A 17,017-nucleotide genomic window follows, 5' to 3' on the forward strand; every position below is an offset into this window, starting at 1 on the left:
ATGCATGCTTCTAATTTGCCACTGGCCAGGACCTCTAAGACGAAGATGACATGCATTATGTATTTTTTGTTCTCAGATGGGAAACTGCTAATAAGAAGCTAAGTTTAGCTTCATTTCCTCATATTTCTTGTCTTGTCTTGTTTCTTATTAGGCCTTTTATATTCTGTTCTCATCATGAATCCTTTTGCCTTGACCAAATCCAATTTCCACAGAAAAGCTTCGTGAAGAATGAACAAGGCGGCTTCTGCAGAGAGAGTCAGTAACAGGGAAATGTCGGTTCAGGTCATTGTTAATGGTTGTCTATAAAATAAATAATAAGCTTATTAAATTTGCAGACCACAGCAAGCTGGAAGAGGCTGCAAGTGCTTTGGAGGACACAGCTTGAGCCTGACAAATGGTCTTGTCAAACTGGAGAAATAGTTTGAGAAAAATAGGATGCAGTTCTACAGGGACAAGCGCAAGCTCCCACCTTACACAAAAATAAGCAGCTGCATGAGGAAAAATGCCTGCCTTAACATCACACTGCAGAGAAGGATCTGGGGGTCCTAATGGATCAAAGGCTAAGCACGAGTCAGCGTTGTCATGCCGTCTCCATAGTGAGATATATGAGCCAAATTGTAGCCTGTAAGACAAATGGAGTGATTTTTCTTTTCAGCATGTGTAAGTCCCAAGCAGGAGTGCTCTGTTCAGTTCAGCACTGAACTTCCAGAAGGATGTGGCCCAGTTGGACAGAATCCAATGGAAAACAACAAAAATTGTTAGCAGTCTGAAAAACATGACCTGCGAGGAGTGAGCGTGAGAGCTGGGACTGTGTAATTGAGAGCAGCGATGACTGGGAAAAGGGAGTCATGGGAAGAGCAGTTCAGTGAGGGGTCTGCTGCTGGTGCTGCCGCGGGTGGACGTGTAAGGGCAACACAGAGAGCACCACAGGCAGAAAAACATATCACAGGTTTTCCTGTCTCTTTCCTCACTGGGCTGCCTCCGGGCTGCACAGAGCACAGCTGGGGCCGCAGTGGACTGTAAGGAGAGTCAGAGTGGGAGTTGTCAGGTGGCTGTATGGGAACCCCAAATTCAAGGTGGAGATCTAACCTTGGAAAGGTATTGCTTGAGGGGCTAAAAATCATCGTACGATAGGAGTGGTGTCACCTGGGGTCTGTAAGGAATGAGAGGACAGCCAAGGCCCCATGCCTGGCGTTACTGACGTGCTCACTGCTCCTGGGAGAGGCAGCAGGATAAGAGCCTGCAACTATACAGAATATTGCTGCAAAAAGGAAGGGAATTGCAAAAAGTAACAGCCTGGCGTTACACCAGGCAGACTGAGATTGGATATTAGGCTATGCTTTATATGAACAGTTAAGTCTAGGGAGGTTGGGACATCTCAGTTCCTGGAGGATTTTAAACAAAGTTTGAACAGACATGAGTCAGGAGTAGTTTGCGTGCAATGACTGCCTTGCAGCAGGAATAGATTAGAAGACCTCCCAACACCTTTCCAGCCCTGTTTGCTCTGGCTGAATCTCTGCACAAATCAAGTGGCTTGAAAGGAAGAGCTCGCCCCGACCTTCAGCTGGTGACCAGGGGCAGGGTGACCAAGAGCTACTTTGTCCTCTGGAGATTCGCTAGGCACACAGCCGAGCTTGGCATCGATAGGGACCGTGATGGGAACAACATAAGGGAACAGCCCTTGCCAGGGAGTGCAGTTATCACAGTCATGGCTCTGCTCCCAGGTCCTGATCTCCTTTCAGTCCTCACTGCTGAGGACACTGGGACAAGACATGGTTTTGCTCTGAGAGACTCTTCGCTGAGACTGCGGTGGGGGTGAATGAACTGAACTGGGAGGAGGATGTAACTTCTCCCTCTTAGCCACTGGCAATAATATTACATTTCTCTGCAAGCTAGCTGAGCGGGCAATGCCTCTGAGCAGCTTTTCCCTTGGGCCTTGCCTGAATGCCTACCCAGACCCTGGGATAGTTTTGCTCCAAGAGAGCAAAGCCTCCATCAGGTGCAGTGAGCAGCAGGGTGTGAAATGGTACATGACTGTTGTTTATTGGAGCTTCACACCAGCAAATCAGTGAAGGCTGCTGCTAAAAGCATCATTATAATGTGATTATTTTCTTTGTATTTGCAGGGCAATGTTGGGAAAAAACTGAGAATGAGAGCAAGGCCAGCTGGACAAGCTGGGGTCTAACTGTTTACACAAATTGTTCATGGAGAATGTAAGTAAGTAGGACCATATACACATTTGTACTGAATTTCTCCTCTAGAACTGGCAAATAGAATAAGGTAGTAAATAATTTTGAACCTTTGTTAACACAAGGGGGATTAAGGTCGCAGGTAAGAAACTACTGGGCATCAAATTTCTGTTGCTTTGGGAGCCTTTTACCTCCCAATAGCGTGAGCCTATCAAGGGGCAAATATTCGCCAAGCACCGGTGAAGAAAATAAACAAGAAAACAAATCCTGCCTGGCACTGACATCCGAGAAATATCATAGAGCCAGTTTTCTAGGGTTACTCCACGCTTCCCTCTACCTACCACATTCCTCTCTGAGCTGAGTAAGCACACATGAGCCTGCCAAAGCTCCAGCAAAGGCCTGATTTGGGTTGGAATTAGGAAACACCCTTTCAGATTGGTATCCAGCTCTTTTCTAAGGTAGGGATGGGAGGTGAAAGTGTATTTTGGATCAGACAGAGAGCAGAGGAAAAAGAACAGAACCAGTGCTTTACTCAGCCTGAATTTCCCTGCTGTTCTAAGGCCTGGAGTAATTCTCTAAGTGATGGAGCAGGTCTTTCACTGCTTATGCATCATGGAAAATGTTCGCTCTTGTGCGACACTCATGTGGGACTGGAAAGCTGCCCTCTTCTCCTGGCCCTAGATGGTGAGCAGCAGTGAAAATATGATATGGAAGTGCAGGAAGCAAGCATGGCCATGGATGGATTGTCTCTTCTCCTTTACCTGGGGAGCTAGCGTCTCCTTCACTCATGAGACTAGCAGATCCTGGGAAACAGGAGATGGCAGTTATTTCTGAAGCATTAATTAGCATCAGACTAGCTCACTGATTGCCACTGCTCTCCTGTAAAGAAGCTGTGTATTTTCATGTTAGGACCATGTCAGACAAGTGCCAAGTAATAATGAGCCTCCTGGAGTTTCTCAGATCCTTCCCCTGCCACTGACTGCAAAGAGTTTCTTGTATGTTTTGTCAGGCGGCTCCACACGCACAGAGCTATAGGGGAAGATTTTCTTCAGGCCTTGAAGGGGAGAGAACAAGGGGTCTGTTATTACTCTGGATATTTGTAGGATAGCTGGACATCCACAACTGCCTACACTGAAATTGTTGCGTGACTGGTGTCAGGCATAGGCAGATAAATTGTTACTGAGAGCCATGATGGACAGAATGACTGTGGTTCCAGCCTATCTTGCCTGTGCCAGATATCGTACTGGGGAACACTGTGACTGTTGAAGAGGGAAGAGTGGGATTGCTGGATGGTGGCTATTGCTGCGGCAAGACCTTTTCGCCACCATCACTGACGCTTTCCCTGTCTGCTCTGGTAGCAACTGAAGAACTGCTCTTGCCAAGCTTGTCCTATATTTCCACCTCTTTTCCAGCAGCAGGGTGTGGGGGAAGTGACTATTACTTGAAGGAGGAGAAAGGTGGCCCTAGTCACTGCTTCCAAGCATCCGTTTCCCCTGGCACCAGCAAAAATAGCACACTAGATTAATTGTGTTTTGCTACGCTGCTGAGGAGACTTAAGCCAGCTCTGATTTGTTCTATCAGTTTTTTCATTTCTTGAAAAAACATAACAACTAAAGATTGTTCTTATTACTAGCAACAGCAAAGAACTCCGGCTAAGTGGTACAACCTGCCTAGGAAAGTTGCATCCAGTAGCTGGGGGAAGATTTCCAAAGCATTTCTTTAACATATCAGACCAAATCTCATAGCATTTGGAGTTTATCCTTGGGCATACTTGTCTTTTCTTTCTTTCCCCCTTATCCTATTTTTCATTATTCCTGACATATCCGAAGATGGTATTTTTCAGTGGCAGACATCTGAATTCTGTGTTACCTCCAAATGAAACTGTATATTCATTTGAAGAAAGCAAGTGTACTTTTCAACTCTGCATGGATAACGTGAACTCATGCTGGTTGTCCCTGAAGGCTCAAACTTTCTTTCTGTACTTGCCAGTTTTTCACCCTTCTTCCTCAGCGATCCCACAGAGAGCTGCACCACAATGGCCCTGAGATGGTCCTAACCAGTTGCTATTCACTTGCTATGTGAGGTGCCCTGTGGAGCCTTTTAAGCCATCATTTTTCCCTGAAGTCCGTCTAATACTAGGTGCTTTGGATAGTTATTTACTGGCAGTCATGTTCTGCCATGTTGAGATAATATCCTCTTCTGTAGATGTACCCTGGTGCTACGGGTGTCTGGAAGTGAAAATGGAGAGGACAGGTATCTTTGTCTTTCAAGAAACGCTTACTTCAGGGGACTAGAATCTACACTAGGTGGATTTTCCAGTTTTCCTCCCTCTTGCACTCCCATAGCACCCTACTGAAGTGCTTTCCTTATCCACCTCGTGACCCAGAAAGTTTTTGTGCTGATATGAAGTCTTGCTCTTGCTTTTCTTCCTCCAGCTGGACGATCAATCTCCGTTCCTCCCCTGGAGTCGCATGGATCAGCAACCTTTGCAGGCAAGAGGTGCCATACACACATAAGTGCCCATTGTCGTGACTGAGCTGCTGCACAGCATGAGAAAAGGAAACAAACTGTTATAACAGCGATGACCAATGACTGTGATACCTGTGCAGTGGAGGCAGGCACTCTTCAGAGCTGTGTCATCACCTCTACCTTTGGCAGACTCAATCTAGGAGGAAGCAAAGACCTAGTGATAGGAGCAAAGACTGGAAGACCAGAAAAAATCACCTAAGTTTTATTCAGGGGATGAATAACATTCTGGGCCTCCTTGGATTTAAGTAAATCTCAACAAAAAAATCCATTAAAATTGAGGTTGACACACCATATATTTTCAATACAGATCCACAAGGCAAATTCTTTCGTGCATATTTCCTTCTCATCCAGTCTATAAAGCTGAGGTCCTGGACCTAGCATGGAAAAAAAGCGCAGGGTATTTTGCCCTTATCTCCCCTCCCAACAGCTCATTGTCCCCAGACTGCAGCAGTACATTCATTTTTTGCAGGAACATGGAGACCATAACAATTCCAAGCAGCATGGGACAGGAGAGCCCCAGGCTTGATTTACATTAATCTATGCATGGAGGCTTCCCTTTGTCTGAGGAGCTTTCTGTTAATAGATCCCTCTTTGGCAGGAACCGAGGTCTAATTACACTAGAAAATTGTGCAGATGTGGCCATAGAAGTGATATATGCTGATAATAAAATATTTTTCCACAGTGGCTTTTCTCAGTATGGGGAGCAAAATAAACTGTCTTTCCTTATTTGGCTTGTATAACTGAATGTCATGTAGACATATGGTCAAAATGAAACAAAAACTCAGCCTCGCTGGTGAAGATAATATGGTCAAGCTGCTTGGACCTGTGTTTCAGGAAACTCAAGGGATTTGCCCTTCTACATCAGGTTATGGATGAGGAAGGAACAAAAGGATCAAAGCACTGAAGTAATTCCCCAAATCATGTATTCCCAAAGGGGAGTATGCAGATACCATTTGCAGTGTTTGAAGCGCTTCAAAGACCAGGTACAATTATACTTTCGGGAGCAGAGCATATGATAAAGATGGGAGGAACAAGCTTTGGAGAGGCCCACAGCTAGGGTATTTGTGTAGGAAGTTTGGAGGGTTCATGCCTCCACGGCTGATGTCCTATTTTTATGAAGAATTTTCTAGAGAACTTTCAAAGAAATTGAGAAAGTCTACTTTCTAGCTGCATAAAATTACAGAGGAAAACAGGATGTTCATGGGGAAATCCAGATATGAGGCAGTTTTCGTCATATGACCCTAGGAAACCATGACTTGCTGCTGTCATTGCAGATAGTGGTACTTGTGCAAACATGCATGTTGTGAAATCAAGAGGGGTTTTCAGGGAGATTGAATGACATGAGGATAGCTGGAAGAGGACATTCTGGGAAGAGGAGAAGACTTTTACCTTTGGTGCAAGTCCAATGGTATAGCCACTAAAGCAGTATTGGGGATTCTCCTGGTTGTCCCAAGAACCTCCCTCTTAGGTAAAAGGGAGGACAAAAGTATGTTTTTCAGGCATCTGCTTCCTGAAAGCAGCAGGGGAAAAGCAGGTCAAGCATCTGGGTGAAGGCCATGGTGAGTATCTGGGTTTGCTCTCTGGCCTGGTGGTGGCATACCAGGTGCTATCACTGGTCACTGCCATGTGGTCTGAGTAGATCTTCAGTGACCTGTCCTCACTGTCCCTGGCATGTCGCCTTGTAAGTGTTGACAGGTAACAATATATCAGTGTGTGACAAAGTCATTGGCACTAGTAACCCCCAGAAACTACTAAGAACAGAAAAGAATTGTAGATAATTTTATGGGCTTGACAGGCCCTGACGTTTCTGTGGATTCACCAGAGCTTGATTGATTCTGATTTCCACCACTGGGCAAACTGATATCTGGATTTTGGGAGCTTTATGTTCTGTGGGAAACAGCTCTACCTCTTCTTGGACAACTGGAAAGAAAAATGCTCTCTAACGTATGTACCACATCATGTGGAAAATGGGTGGCACTTGGACCGATAAGACATACGTAGGATGTTGTTTCTGGTATATCTTCACTATAGCTGACCAAAACACACCTATGGATGCCACTGGTTGGCAGGTATTTCTTCTTGTCCCTGTTCAAAGGCAGAGCTGCAGCGAAATGCTGGAGCCCTCAGCGAGTCCTCTGGGAGGTGACCATGAGGAAGATGTACAGAGAGGTAATTAACCCCCAGAGCTGCAGGACTTTCTATACATGCAGAAAGCTCATCTCCCACACATGGTTGCTCTGTGGAGCTGCAGGGCCTGAAGGAAGCCCTTGCTCAGCTCTAGGGCAAACAAGGCAAAGCTATCCTGAGCAACAGAGTGTGCACTCAGTTAGGCGGTAAGAACAGAGATAGAGAGAAGTATTTTCCACGAGCAGCCTCCCTTCACCCCACTGTGCAGACAGATAGCTTCTCCTGCCCTCTCAAAGAAATAGCCTGGGCTCTGGCTAGCAGGAGTTTGGTCCATCCCAACAGGGTCACTGTCTTGCATGATCATTGCAAATCATTGATATTTGTTTGAGGAAACACACATTTGTTCAGTCCTGCTTACCCACGGGATACTCCCCTGCCATGTTTGCCCTTTCTGCCCCAGGAGAGGCAATTCCGGCTCATTGAGGATGTGGCTTGTCTGCAGAATAAGACAAATGAAAGTAACATTTATAAGAAAGAGATAATACCCTGGGCAATTTCCAGTTCCTGAAAGAAAACAGTCAGTCAGAGGTGCAGTTTCAGAATAAAAAACCAGCTTCATGATGACCAGGTATAGCTCCTGGATAGGCCAAAATACTGCGTTAAATTCAATTTTTACAGATGGACCCTGTGACTCATATCACTACTTTTCCAATAAAATTTTCCAGAGCTCACAAAAATATAGTTACTAATGTGAAACTGTCACTTTAGAGAGGCAAAAGTGAGAAGCCAGCCCTATATTTTGCAGACCCCCTCCAAACAGAGAAGGCATCCAGCTGCTGTGGGTACTGCCCAGTCAACAGCAGGCTCTACTACATTTTATTAGATTACTCAATTTTTTTTTTTTTTTAAGAAGTAAAACCCCACAGAAGATGCTCACTCAGGAGAGTTATCACACAAATTACAGCTGTTGCCCGAGGAAGGGGGAGGACAGTCAGCACCTTTCCCATGGATTTGCCTGCTTTTTGGCCAACTTTTTTCCGTCTGATTGAGGATTGAAAACTCCGGCTGCAGCTGGGGAGGGGAGTGAGGGACCGATGCTGCCCCCAGCCCCTGCGGAGCGCTGTCGGGTGGGTTTCCTAGGGAAGCAGATCTGAAGCGAGGGGCAGGAGCCAGAGGGCACCGAAATGGGCTGAGAACTAAGGGCTTCTCCTCATGTGTGAAACCTTGTGCTAAGAAACCCTTCGCTGGCTGCGAACCCCAGGGAAAGGTGATCAGGCAGAGTCCTGACAGAAGGAGTCTGGTGACACACCTTGCAAGATAAACACAGTTTTATAGCAAGCATTGTATAGTACTTTGAGGAAATAACAGTCCTCACAATAGCAACTTTTTAATCTGTTAAAATTATATCTACCTGGACTTTTGTCAGCACAGAAGTACATCTCTTGCCTTTGGCAGCGGACAGGTGATGTCTAAATTTTTCAGTCTAGCCCCACACTTAGGTTTAGTTCCAGGCAAATCTCTTCTTGGTTTCAAACCTTCCATTTTAAAATTGCTTCTAATTATTCTTCAAGGCTAATGTCATTCAGATTTTTTTGCAGATAATTATTCCATCTCTTCTCTAGGCATCAGTTATCTAGATCATAGTGTTTTTATCTCTTTCAAACTGCCCCAGTTCTGGATTAGCAACTCTTCTCTGCCTCATCCATTTTATTTGGCTCAGAAGCCCTGCATCACTGATCAAGTCAGCAAAAGGAGGGAAGTAGAGAAATACTCCAGAAAGTCTCTAAACTGAGAAGTACCCATTTTCAGCCTGCCTGCATCATAAAAGTTGAAGAGCAGATGACCAAATTTTACTTTTAGTGTAAATCCAATATCATAATTTAGGGGACAAAAATTTGTAGATACCCAAGAACTACAGACGTCTCTGCTGAGTGTCAGAGGGAGGTGGTGGAGTTTAGCATGTCTCTGTATATTACAAGCCTCAGAACGATTTACAGATAGAGTACATCTGGAAGCAGGATGTGCATTTTGGATCTGCTCTGCATCACTCTCAGGTGAGCAGATGAGTGACTGTCAGCCAGGGAGAACATGAGAAGTTACAGCTTTTGAGGCTGTGCTGGGCTGCAATAAGTCCCATAGCCAGTACAAATCACTGGTGATGTCAGCCCTCATTGTGTCTCTATTGGGACTGAGCAGGAAGTAGTTGCTCCCCAAAACCACTATGCGTACAGTTACCCTGCAGCAGAGCCCTGGGATCTCATCTGATCACCAGTTTCCCACTGAACTGCAGCTCTGGCCCAGCCTCAGCATCATCCTAGCCCTTGGGATGGAGCAGAACTCAGGGGCACATCCAGCCCTGCAGATCCTTGGGATGCTGACCCTAATCCTGATCTCACCCTGACTCTTCCATGGGGCAGAAAGATGGTACCTAAAGGTACAGTAAGAGTAAGAGGTTTTACTCGTTATTCATTTACATAGTGTTCTTGTCTTTCCTAATTTTAACTGTGTTCTCTCCTTGCTGCTCTTATGTGTATATTAAGGACAGTTAAAGGCCTCACTGAATGCATTTTTTCCCCAAAGTTCTCCTTTGAGGCTCCACCTAAGATAAATTTAAATTTTTAAGACGAAATGCTAGTTATTTGCCAACTTGATGCTGGCAATTTCTGCCAGCAAGAGTTATTGACATTGCTGCTGTGTACGGGCTTGCTAGTAGTGCCTATTGAGATTTCCCACCACTTGCTTCATTTAGACTGATTTCAGTTGCTTCTTTTCCAGTCTATAATCATTTGTGCTGAAATTTGCCATTTGCAGTTGCAGAGTCTGACTCAAGGCAGAACTTCATCTGGAAAGTTTCAGGCAGAACATTTCAGCCATCTTTGAATATTTGATTAGGAAGGCACTTGGGTCCGACAAGGAGTCCAAGGAGGAAAAATGAGAGTGATGGGAATGCTGCATCCAGATGGGGAAGTTTCTAAGTGACAGAGCAGTTAGAGAGTGGGAAATGAGTACAGGTATTAGGGCAGTAAAGGAAACTCATAATGTCTTGGGAAGGGATCTGGAAAGGTGGGGAATATTTATAATAGGGAAGAGGAGCCTGGACTATTTGAGCAGAACTGTCTTGATAAAGCTAAGGAGTCTGGAATGAAAAGCCTGAATTGTGAAGAGTAGGAAGGAAGGCTAGGCTCAGATGAACAGTGATGGCAGGATGATAACGCTACAGCTTTAGAGAAACGGACAGAAGCGCATACATCCATATTTCTAACACTGGACTATGAAGAGAAGCCTGTGATTCCTGAGTTGTCATTCCCATGACATCAGGAAATATCTATCAAGTAGCTTGCTAAAGTATGTGTCATGTTCACCTCTCATGGCTGTACGTACTAAGAACGACAACTTCCTTCTCCTACAATAACAACACTGATTCAAATGGTGGAGATCTGTGCAGTGAATTAGCAAATTTTAGTTCAATTGATGAATTGTGTGATGCCCCAGCACAAAATTACCTTTTCAAAATTACTTAGAAGATTACACACTCTAAGGGATAAATAGGAAACTATGGAATTAGTGTAACATGAGTAACCCAATTATTCATTTAGTTTAGTCATTTTATGTGATTAATTTAATGCTGTGGACAAGACAGGCTCAGCAGACCCAGGAAGATGTTTTTTGAGGGGACAAAGGATGGCAGGACTGGAACGTAAAGATCCACTGCAAATGGAGCTGGTAAGAGCTGGTGGGAGTTTTAGCTGAGTGCAAAAAAAAAGGAGGGATGACAGCATAGGAAGTAGCTGAGAAAGAGAGATTTTCGACGACCTATGGTTTCACTGTATTCCCTATGCCAAGGCATTCATTTTGTTTCCCTGAAATAAGAAACACAGAACCACAAGAAGCAAGAACCACGGAAGAGTAGCTGAAGAGCCTGGTGTGTTTGCTCAGGCAGACTCACACAGTGGCAGCCAGGGACAGACAGACTTACTCTTCGGCTGCAGCTCACACAAACGGAAAGGAGAGGAGGGGAGTCGCTGAGAAAGGCCTGTGACCTGGAGGTGGCACCATGAGGAGAAAAAATAAGGTATTGCCTTTTAGCGCTCTCCCTGATGTTCCCAAGACCTTTCTCTCTACCCCTATCCTACTGCTCCTGCACCCATTGCAGGGGTGACAGGGACTGACTTTCAGGCACTTGCCCTGCTCTTTTCTTTGTCCCTGCACTGAACATGGAGTTCTCCCCAGTGCTATCCAGAGCACATAATGGTGAGGTTGATGCTGGGGGAGAAACGAAGCCAGCAGTGTCAAGGACACTGGTTTCAAGGACATGCCAAGGGCACAGCATGACTAGCAAGCACATACAGGTGGACTCTTTCAGGTTAGATCATTGAGATAAATAGCCAGAGGCTGGCACAGCTGTGATGAGTCTTTCATGAGAAGAAACTCTTGGGAATGTCCAAAAATCTGTATTGGTAGAGTATAGAAAGAGTTAAGCATGCTTCCTGTAGAGCTGCCATAGGAGACATGCTGTGGGCAGGACCCTATTCAAATTACCTAGGGCAATGCAGATCACTGTTAGTACTCACTAACAGCTAGAGTATCAGGCTTGGATGGGAATTAAACAAACTTACACTTGCTAGTGCATTTAATTCATTTTTTTAATGCATGCCCAGAACTTTATAAGCGTGTATAAAGACGGGAGGTCAGAAAAATTCACCCAGCCGTTCTATGAGAAAATCTCAGGATGGGTGATTTTTTGGAAAAAAAAATCTACATGGAAAGTTTAAGTCTATTCAGAGAGTGGTAGTTCCCATTAGTGTGGGACATACTCTGCTGTACAGTAACTCCACAGCCTGGGGTATAGGGAAGATTGTTTTGCTTCAGCCAGGAGGAGTGTGATACAAATTAACACCAATTCAGGCCCACTTGTTTTGGGTATCCACGTAGCTAAGTGGCTTCTGCTAAAAAAAAAAGATCATCTGAGATATACAGAAGCAACAGAGGACTTACCAGGTGGCCTAAGTTGCCCGCATCTTCCTTTCCCATGATTTTCAGTTGGTTGTAGCTTTGCCAGATCAGAACCATTTGTGGTGAAACTTCTCATGCTGTATACTTGTCTGTAAAATTTCAGGTTGAGGCATTTCTGAGAAGGAGGCTAGGGAAAAGTATATTATTTTGTCCCATATTAAAAATTCAAGATTTCAGGAACATTTAGTGTTTTAACAAAGTGAAGTTTGACAGTGCATCCATCATGTGCATTCCCTTTCCACCTCTCCACATCTTCCCTAATTAGTCTGAACATTAAGAGTAAGCAAAAAATGCATTTTGTACCTATCCAGATGAGCCTTGGCAGCAGTTGCACTAAGTGGACTGGTTATTTCATCTCTACTGGGTGTATTTCAGCCCAGAGCTGAGCAAGATTATTGCCAGAATAGCAGCTGTGGCCTGCTGCAGGCCCTCACCTACTTTGGTGCTGGGCAGAAAGCAGAGATGCTGTGTCCCCTGTTCCTCAAGAGTTACTTATGCTGATAGCATACAGCATAGGGTAAGAAGTTCCCAAATTAAATAAAGAGGGGCCGGAAACCAGCTGTGGGAAAGGAGGAAGAAAATAGGCAGAAATGGATTGGCACTGGAAGCCGCTGAGGATTAGAAGCTGGGATGAGGAAATGGCATTGAATTTTCTAGGATGCAGCATTCCCTCATGTCCAACATCTCTTTCACAGCAATTCCTCTTCCTTCCCCAACCACCCGGCTCCAAGTGGGCACCCCTGATTAGGACACATCTGGGAGCTACTGCAAGCCATTGGGAGAGAAGCTTCCTTTGTCACCAAGTGCTTTGGGCTCCCTATCCTCGCCAGCATCCCCTTCTCCACATGGGCTTGGATGAACGTACATGGATGGAGGAGCAGATGGGAGAAGGTCCTGAGGATGCCAGAGCTCTGTAGCCTGGCAGATGCTATCCTTTCCTGAGCTGGTAGTGGTTCCCTGTCTTCTTGCTGTGGATGTGCTGTGTGCCCCTTGCTTCTGTCCATGCTAATGAGTAGTACCTAGATGCAAGGAGAGGGGCATCCACCGCCTCTGTTTGCCCTTCCCCTACACTGTGTACCCCCTCAGTACTTTTCTGCTCCCTACAGCTCTCAGCATCACCCATGACAGCAGGAACTAGTGGAGTCTGGCAGATTTGTCCCCATTTAGCACTTCTCTTTTAACAGTGCAATGGCTACTGCGCCTCTTGTCCTGTCCCTTTTAATGCTCTGGGCATTAAAGGAGGGCTAGATCTTGCCACCAGGGCATGGCTCAGTGCGACAGGGTCTGGACGTGAGCAGTCTGGGCTGAATGGGCAGCAAGTCAGGGCTTGGTGACTGGAGCCTGAACTCCTGTCAAAGAAGTTTGAATGTTGCCTAGAGCATCTCTGTCGTGCCTTCTTGGATATTTTTAAGTAAATCACTTTGGTTGTTCATAGATCGTTTGCTAATCGTCTGTTATTTCTTGGGTGCTTGCCCTGGGACGGTCAGTTCTGAACTGCAGAAGAACTGATTTTTCCACAAGCAGTTGTACCTCTGCATTGAATTTATTATATCCTATATAATACCTGAAACCCTGAAATCTAGTCCTGGAAATCTGGCACTCAGAATTAATGTGTTCTTTTGTCTTTAATCCAGGCATGCTGGTGCCTGGACTATAAAATGGAGAAATGCCACTTCCTCATTTCTTAAGAGAAATGAATGTTTGTGGAGCCACTGGATAGCTCAGTGAACAACACTATGGAAACCCCCTAAACAAATAACTAGACCTTTCCAGATCAGGGTTTTAGCAGAGTGTGTAGAATAAATAGGTCGTGCCTGAAACAGCTACCATTGTTTGCAGGTGTTGACCAATTCTTGCTCTGCATGGTTTATGACAGAGGTGAGGCAATATACGGAGGTGTGTATCAATGCGTTTGCAGGAGCTGAAGCCAAGCAGATAGCAGATAGCAGGCTTAGAATAACAGAACAAATATATACTCACAACTCAGAAGGAACAGCTACACCCAGTAAAGACTAGACCTTCCCTGTTATAGAAAATCTTGGGTTAATCTATGTCTAACCAGAATTTCCCTACCTACCAAGCTGAGAAGAAAAATACCTTCTCTGAGAGGAGATTTCAGTGTTGTGTGAGCTATGAAGGCAGGAGCCAGTGAGTATTTACCACTTGTCTGCAGAAGGAAAACGGTCCACTGCTTTCACTGCTCTGGAGTTAGTGTCTCCTGTCCCCTTAGCTGCTTCAACATCCAGCTGATGATTTTACAGTAAGAGTGCAGATGCCCAAGCAGGGTTGCATGGTGCAGACCTTTGTAGCTCTTGTCATTTGGGGACAAGAGCGTCACACTAAAGCAGTGTCAGGATCAGGGCTGCCTCAGAGGCCTGCTGGTCAGCAGGGAGGGCTTTGGGAGTGTGATCTGAGGACTGCTCATTGAGGGTCTAAGCTTTTAAGGTGCTGTGTGCTCTGGCCCCAATCCAGCAAAGCCATCTAGCACTTGCTGAACTTCAAGCATATTTGTGAAGTCTGGAGAGTAATTCTGTGCTTAAAGGTTTGTTGGATCAGTGCACCACACAGGATCAATTCCAAAGGTGGACGGCTGACTATAGGCTGCAGGGCCTGTTTGACAGTAAACCCTCTGGATCAATATGACTGACTGCGAAGAGAACTCAGGAGAAAGAAAATTTTTGCCTGAGTCATCCCCTCAGTGCAAACGTTCAGGCTGCAGAGGCCAGAGGTAGTTCACAATGACACATGATGACATGTGTTTTTCCTATGAGAACAGTGACTCTGTCCCATGAGTCTTCATATTAGGGTGATGGTTTCAAAATACTTTATTAAAACTTGCAATATAGTAGCGATTGTCACATTGCCTGGCTCTGGGCCTAGGCCAGGGTGCAATCTGCTGTTTATAAGCCTGCTTCTTAGAGGGGTGGCTGAAGTATTTTCAATCAACATCTGAGATACTTCAGGAGATGCAAAAATTTGTTATGAGTAAAAAGGACTTCACAAATATTAAACACTTAGACATTCTGATGTCCAAGATATGTGCATTCCTGTGTTTTCATCCTCTCCTTCACTTGTGCTCAGGATCTGCTAATAAAGTCCTTTCTTAAAACAAAGAAATACTTTGAATAACCTGGCACTTATCAAAATAATCTAAAAATAATCTTATTTTTCAGAACTTTGCACATGGTTTCCTTCTCTCCTTCCTCCTTTCTCCCTCTCTCCCTTCCTCTTTCTCTCCCTGAGCAGACCTGGATCTGCTCTCTTGACTTGGCGTTACCCAGCCAGCATACACAGCCACCAGTCAGGGTGCACATGGCTAAAAACCAGCCACACCACATGCTGTCTTTTCTCCATGCTGCAGTTAAAGGAAGAGGGAGGGAACTGGTGAAGACTGTCGAGGCCTACTGCTGGGAACCAGGGGAAGGTGGTACCAATGAGAAGGGCAGTTGTGGAGCCTGTGCTGTCTGTTTTACTGTGGATGCAGTAGGCACTTTGAGACAGAAGTGCCCAGAGATTACTTCCAGGTTGTCTTTGCTATTAGCACCAGGCAGCATTGCATGGTCTCCAGGTCAAGTGGTGAGGAGTGGCTTGTCTCCGTACTGGAGATGGATCTGGATCCCAATGCAGAATGTCTTGTAGTGAGTGTGGCATGTCCCCATCAAGGGAACAACTTGATTTACTGAGGAAAAAAAACCCCAGGTATGGACTAGTGTAGACGTGCAGGGGACTAGGACCCTATGATGGAACAGGGGAATGAATCAGTTTGGCCATATGAGATACACCCCAAAACTTCTGTTTAGGGGACTGAATAGCCTTATAGCTGAGAGCACAGCAGATTCTGAGAACTTTTCTCAATGTGTTTTCAGAAGATGTTGCTGGAGTTTTCTCATATAAAGTTATCTTTAGTTAAAGTTATAGTGGTAGATCTGCAGTGGGTGTAAATTGACATCATTGGTCTCTGACTGTCAGTAAAGCTGCACTACAGGAGGGTCTGGCTCTTTTTTTTTTTTAATTAGCAATTTGAATCAATGGTAAAAAATGTCAAAAGCCTAATCCCATTGTGAAAAGATATATTGAGCCGTGTTCCGCAGGAGATTGTTCTGGGTCTGGAATTATTCAATATTTTTACTAATGACTTGCATGGTAGAATTGGGAGTTTGCTTATTAAATTTATAGATGACACCAACCTGGGAGAAGCAGAAGAACATTAGAGGATGGGGATAGAATTCAAAATAAACAGAGGTGCTAAGTATTACACTAACACGAGAATAATCAGCTTCACAAAGATATGGGTGAGAATGAGTGGCTAGGCAGCAGTTCTGCAGGAAAGGAGGTGCTGATTCTACCCTCTCTATCTAAACAGCCATGTTAAATAGATGGGTAGAAAGTTTCCACCTTTCCAGTACCATGCTGCACTGGCAAGGTCTCAGTTGAAATGCTCTTAAATTCCAGGCACTGCTTTCCAAAAAAGATATGACCCACTGAGTAGAGTCCAGAAGACATGGGTAAAAATGATGAGAAGTCTTCAGAGCAGCCTGTGTAGGAAGATCAAAGAAACGGGCCCTTAGTCTAGGCAACTGATGACAGTAATGACATGACAGAGAGTGCATCTCAAACAGCAAGACCAAGAAAATCTGCCATCTTGCACGTACGATTGTAAATAGGTCTCCACTGTGAATGATTTGCTCACCTACTTGCAGTCCTTTGCTTCTCTGGTCTACACTCATTTGCAACTTCTCCCTACCTATCTGTCATAACATGTTTCTACTGGAACAGAAATGTCCTGCCAAGAACAAATGCAGGCCCTGAAATCTATTTTTGCCAATGAATCTTTTAATCCTTTGTATTACAACAGGTCTGGACCATCTACCCACTTTCTTGTTGAAATCGTAGCTGTGTATGCACTCACTGAGAGTTGTCTAAAGGGGTAAAGGAAGGAAAGGTCTAAAGGAAGGAAAGAATCAAAACCACATAAAGCCTTGACTCAGATGGGCTGTCAGAATGAGAAGAGTCATGCAGGGGGAGATAGTAAAAGGACATTTGGCAACTAAACCTGCAGAAAGTATCAGGTGGCAGAGCCTGAAGAAGCAATTCCTTAGGCTGCGTTGTCACTTCATGGAAGAAACAATTCCTTAGGCTCTGTTGTCACTTCATGGTTG

General features: G+C 44.9%; 1 protein-coding gene across 3 annotated transcripts in view; it reads left to right on the top strand.

Annotated features, from left to right (window-relative positions):
- Positions 1-17,017, top strand: part of LOC104149925 (vitelline membrane outer layer protein 1) — a 59,209-nt gene that overhangs the window by 4,093 nt on the left and 38,099 nt on the right. For 2 of the 3 annotated variants that reach the window (XM_068930348.1, XM_068930346.1), the window contains exon 1: positions 10,839-10,917. In XM_068930348.1, the coding sequence (XP_068786449.1) occupies positions 10,900-10,917 (18 nt within the window). In that variant the 5' untranslated portion in view covers positions 10,839-10,899. Of the gene's footprint in view, positions 1-2,125; positions 2,214-10,838; positions 10,918-17,017 lie in introns of those variants that run through there. The other variant, XM_068930347.1, reaches the window with a different exon arrangement.

Source organism: Struthio camelus, chromosome 1 (assembly GCF_040807025.1).
Source record: "Struthio camelus isolate bStrCam1 chromosome 1, bStrCam1.hap1, whole genome shotgun sequence".
NCBI classification, from domain to species: Eukaryota; Metazoa; Chordata; class Aves; order Struthioniformes; family Struthionidae; genus Struthio; species Struthio camelus.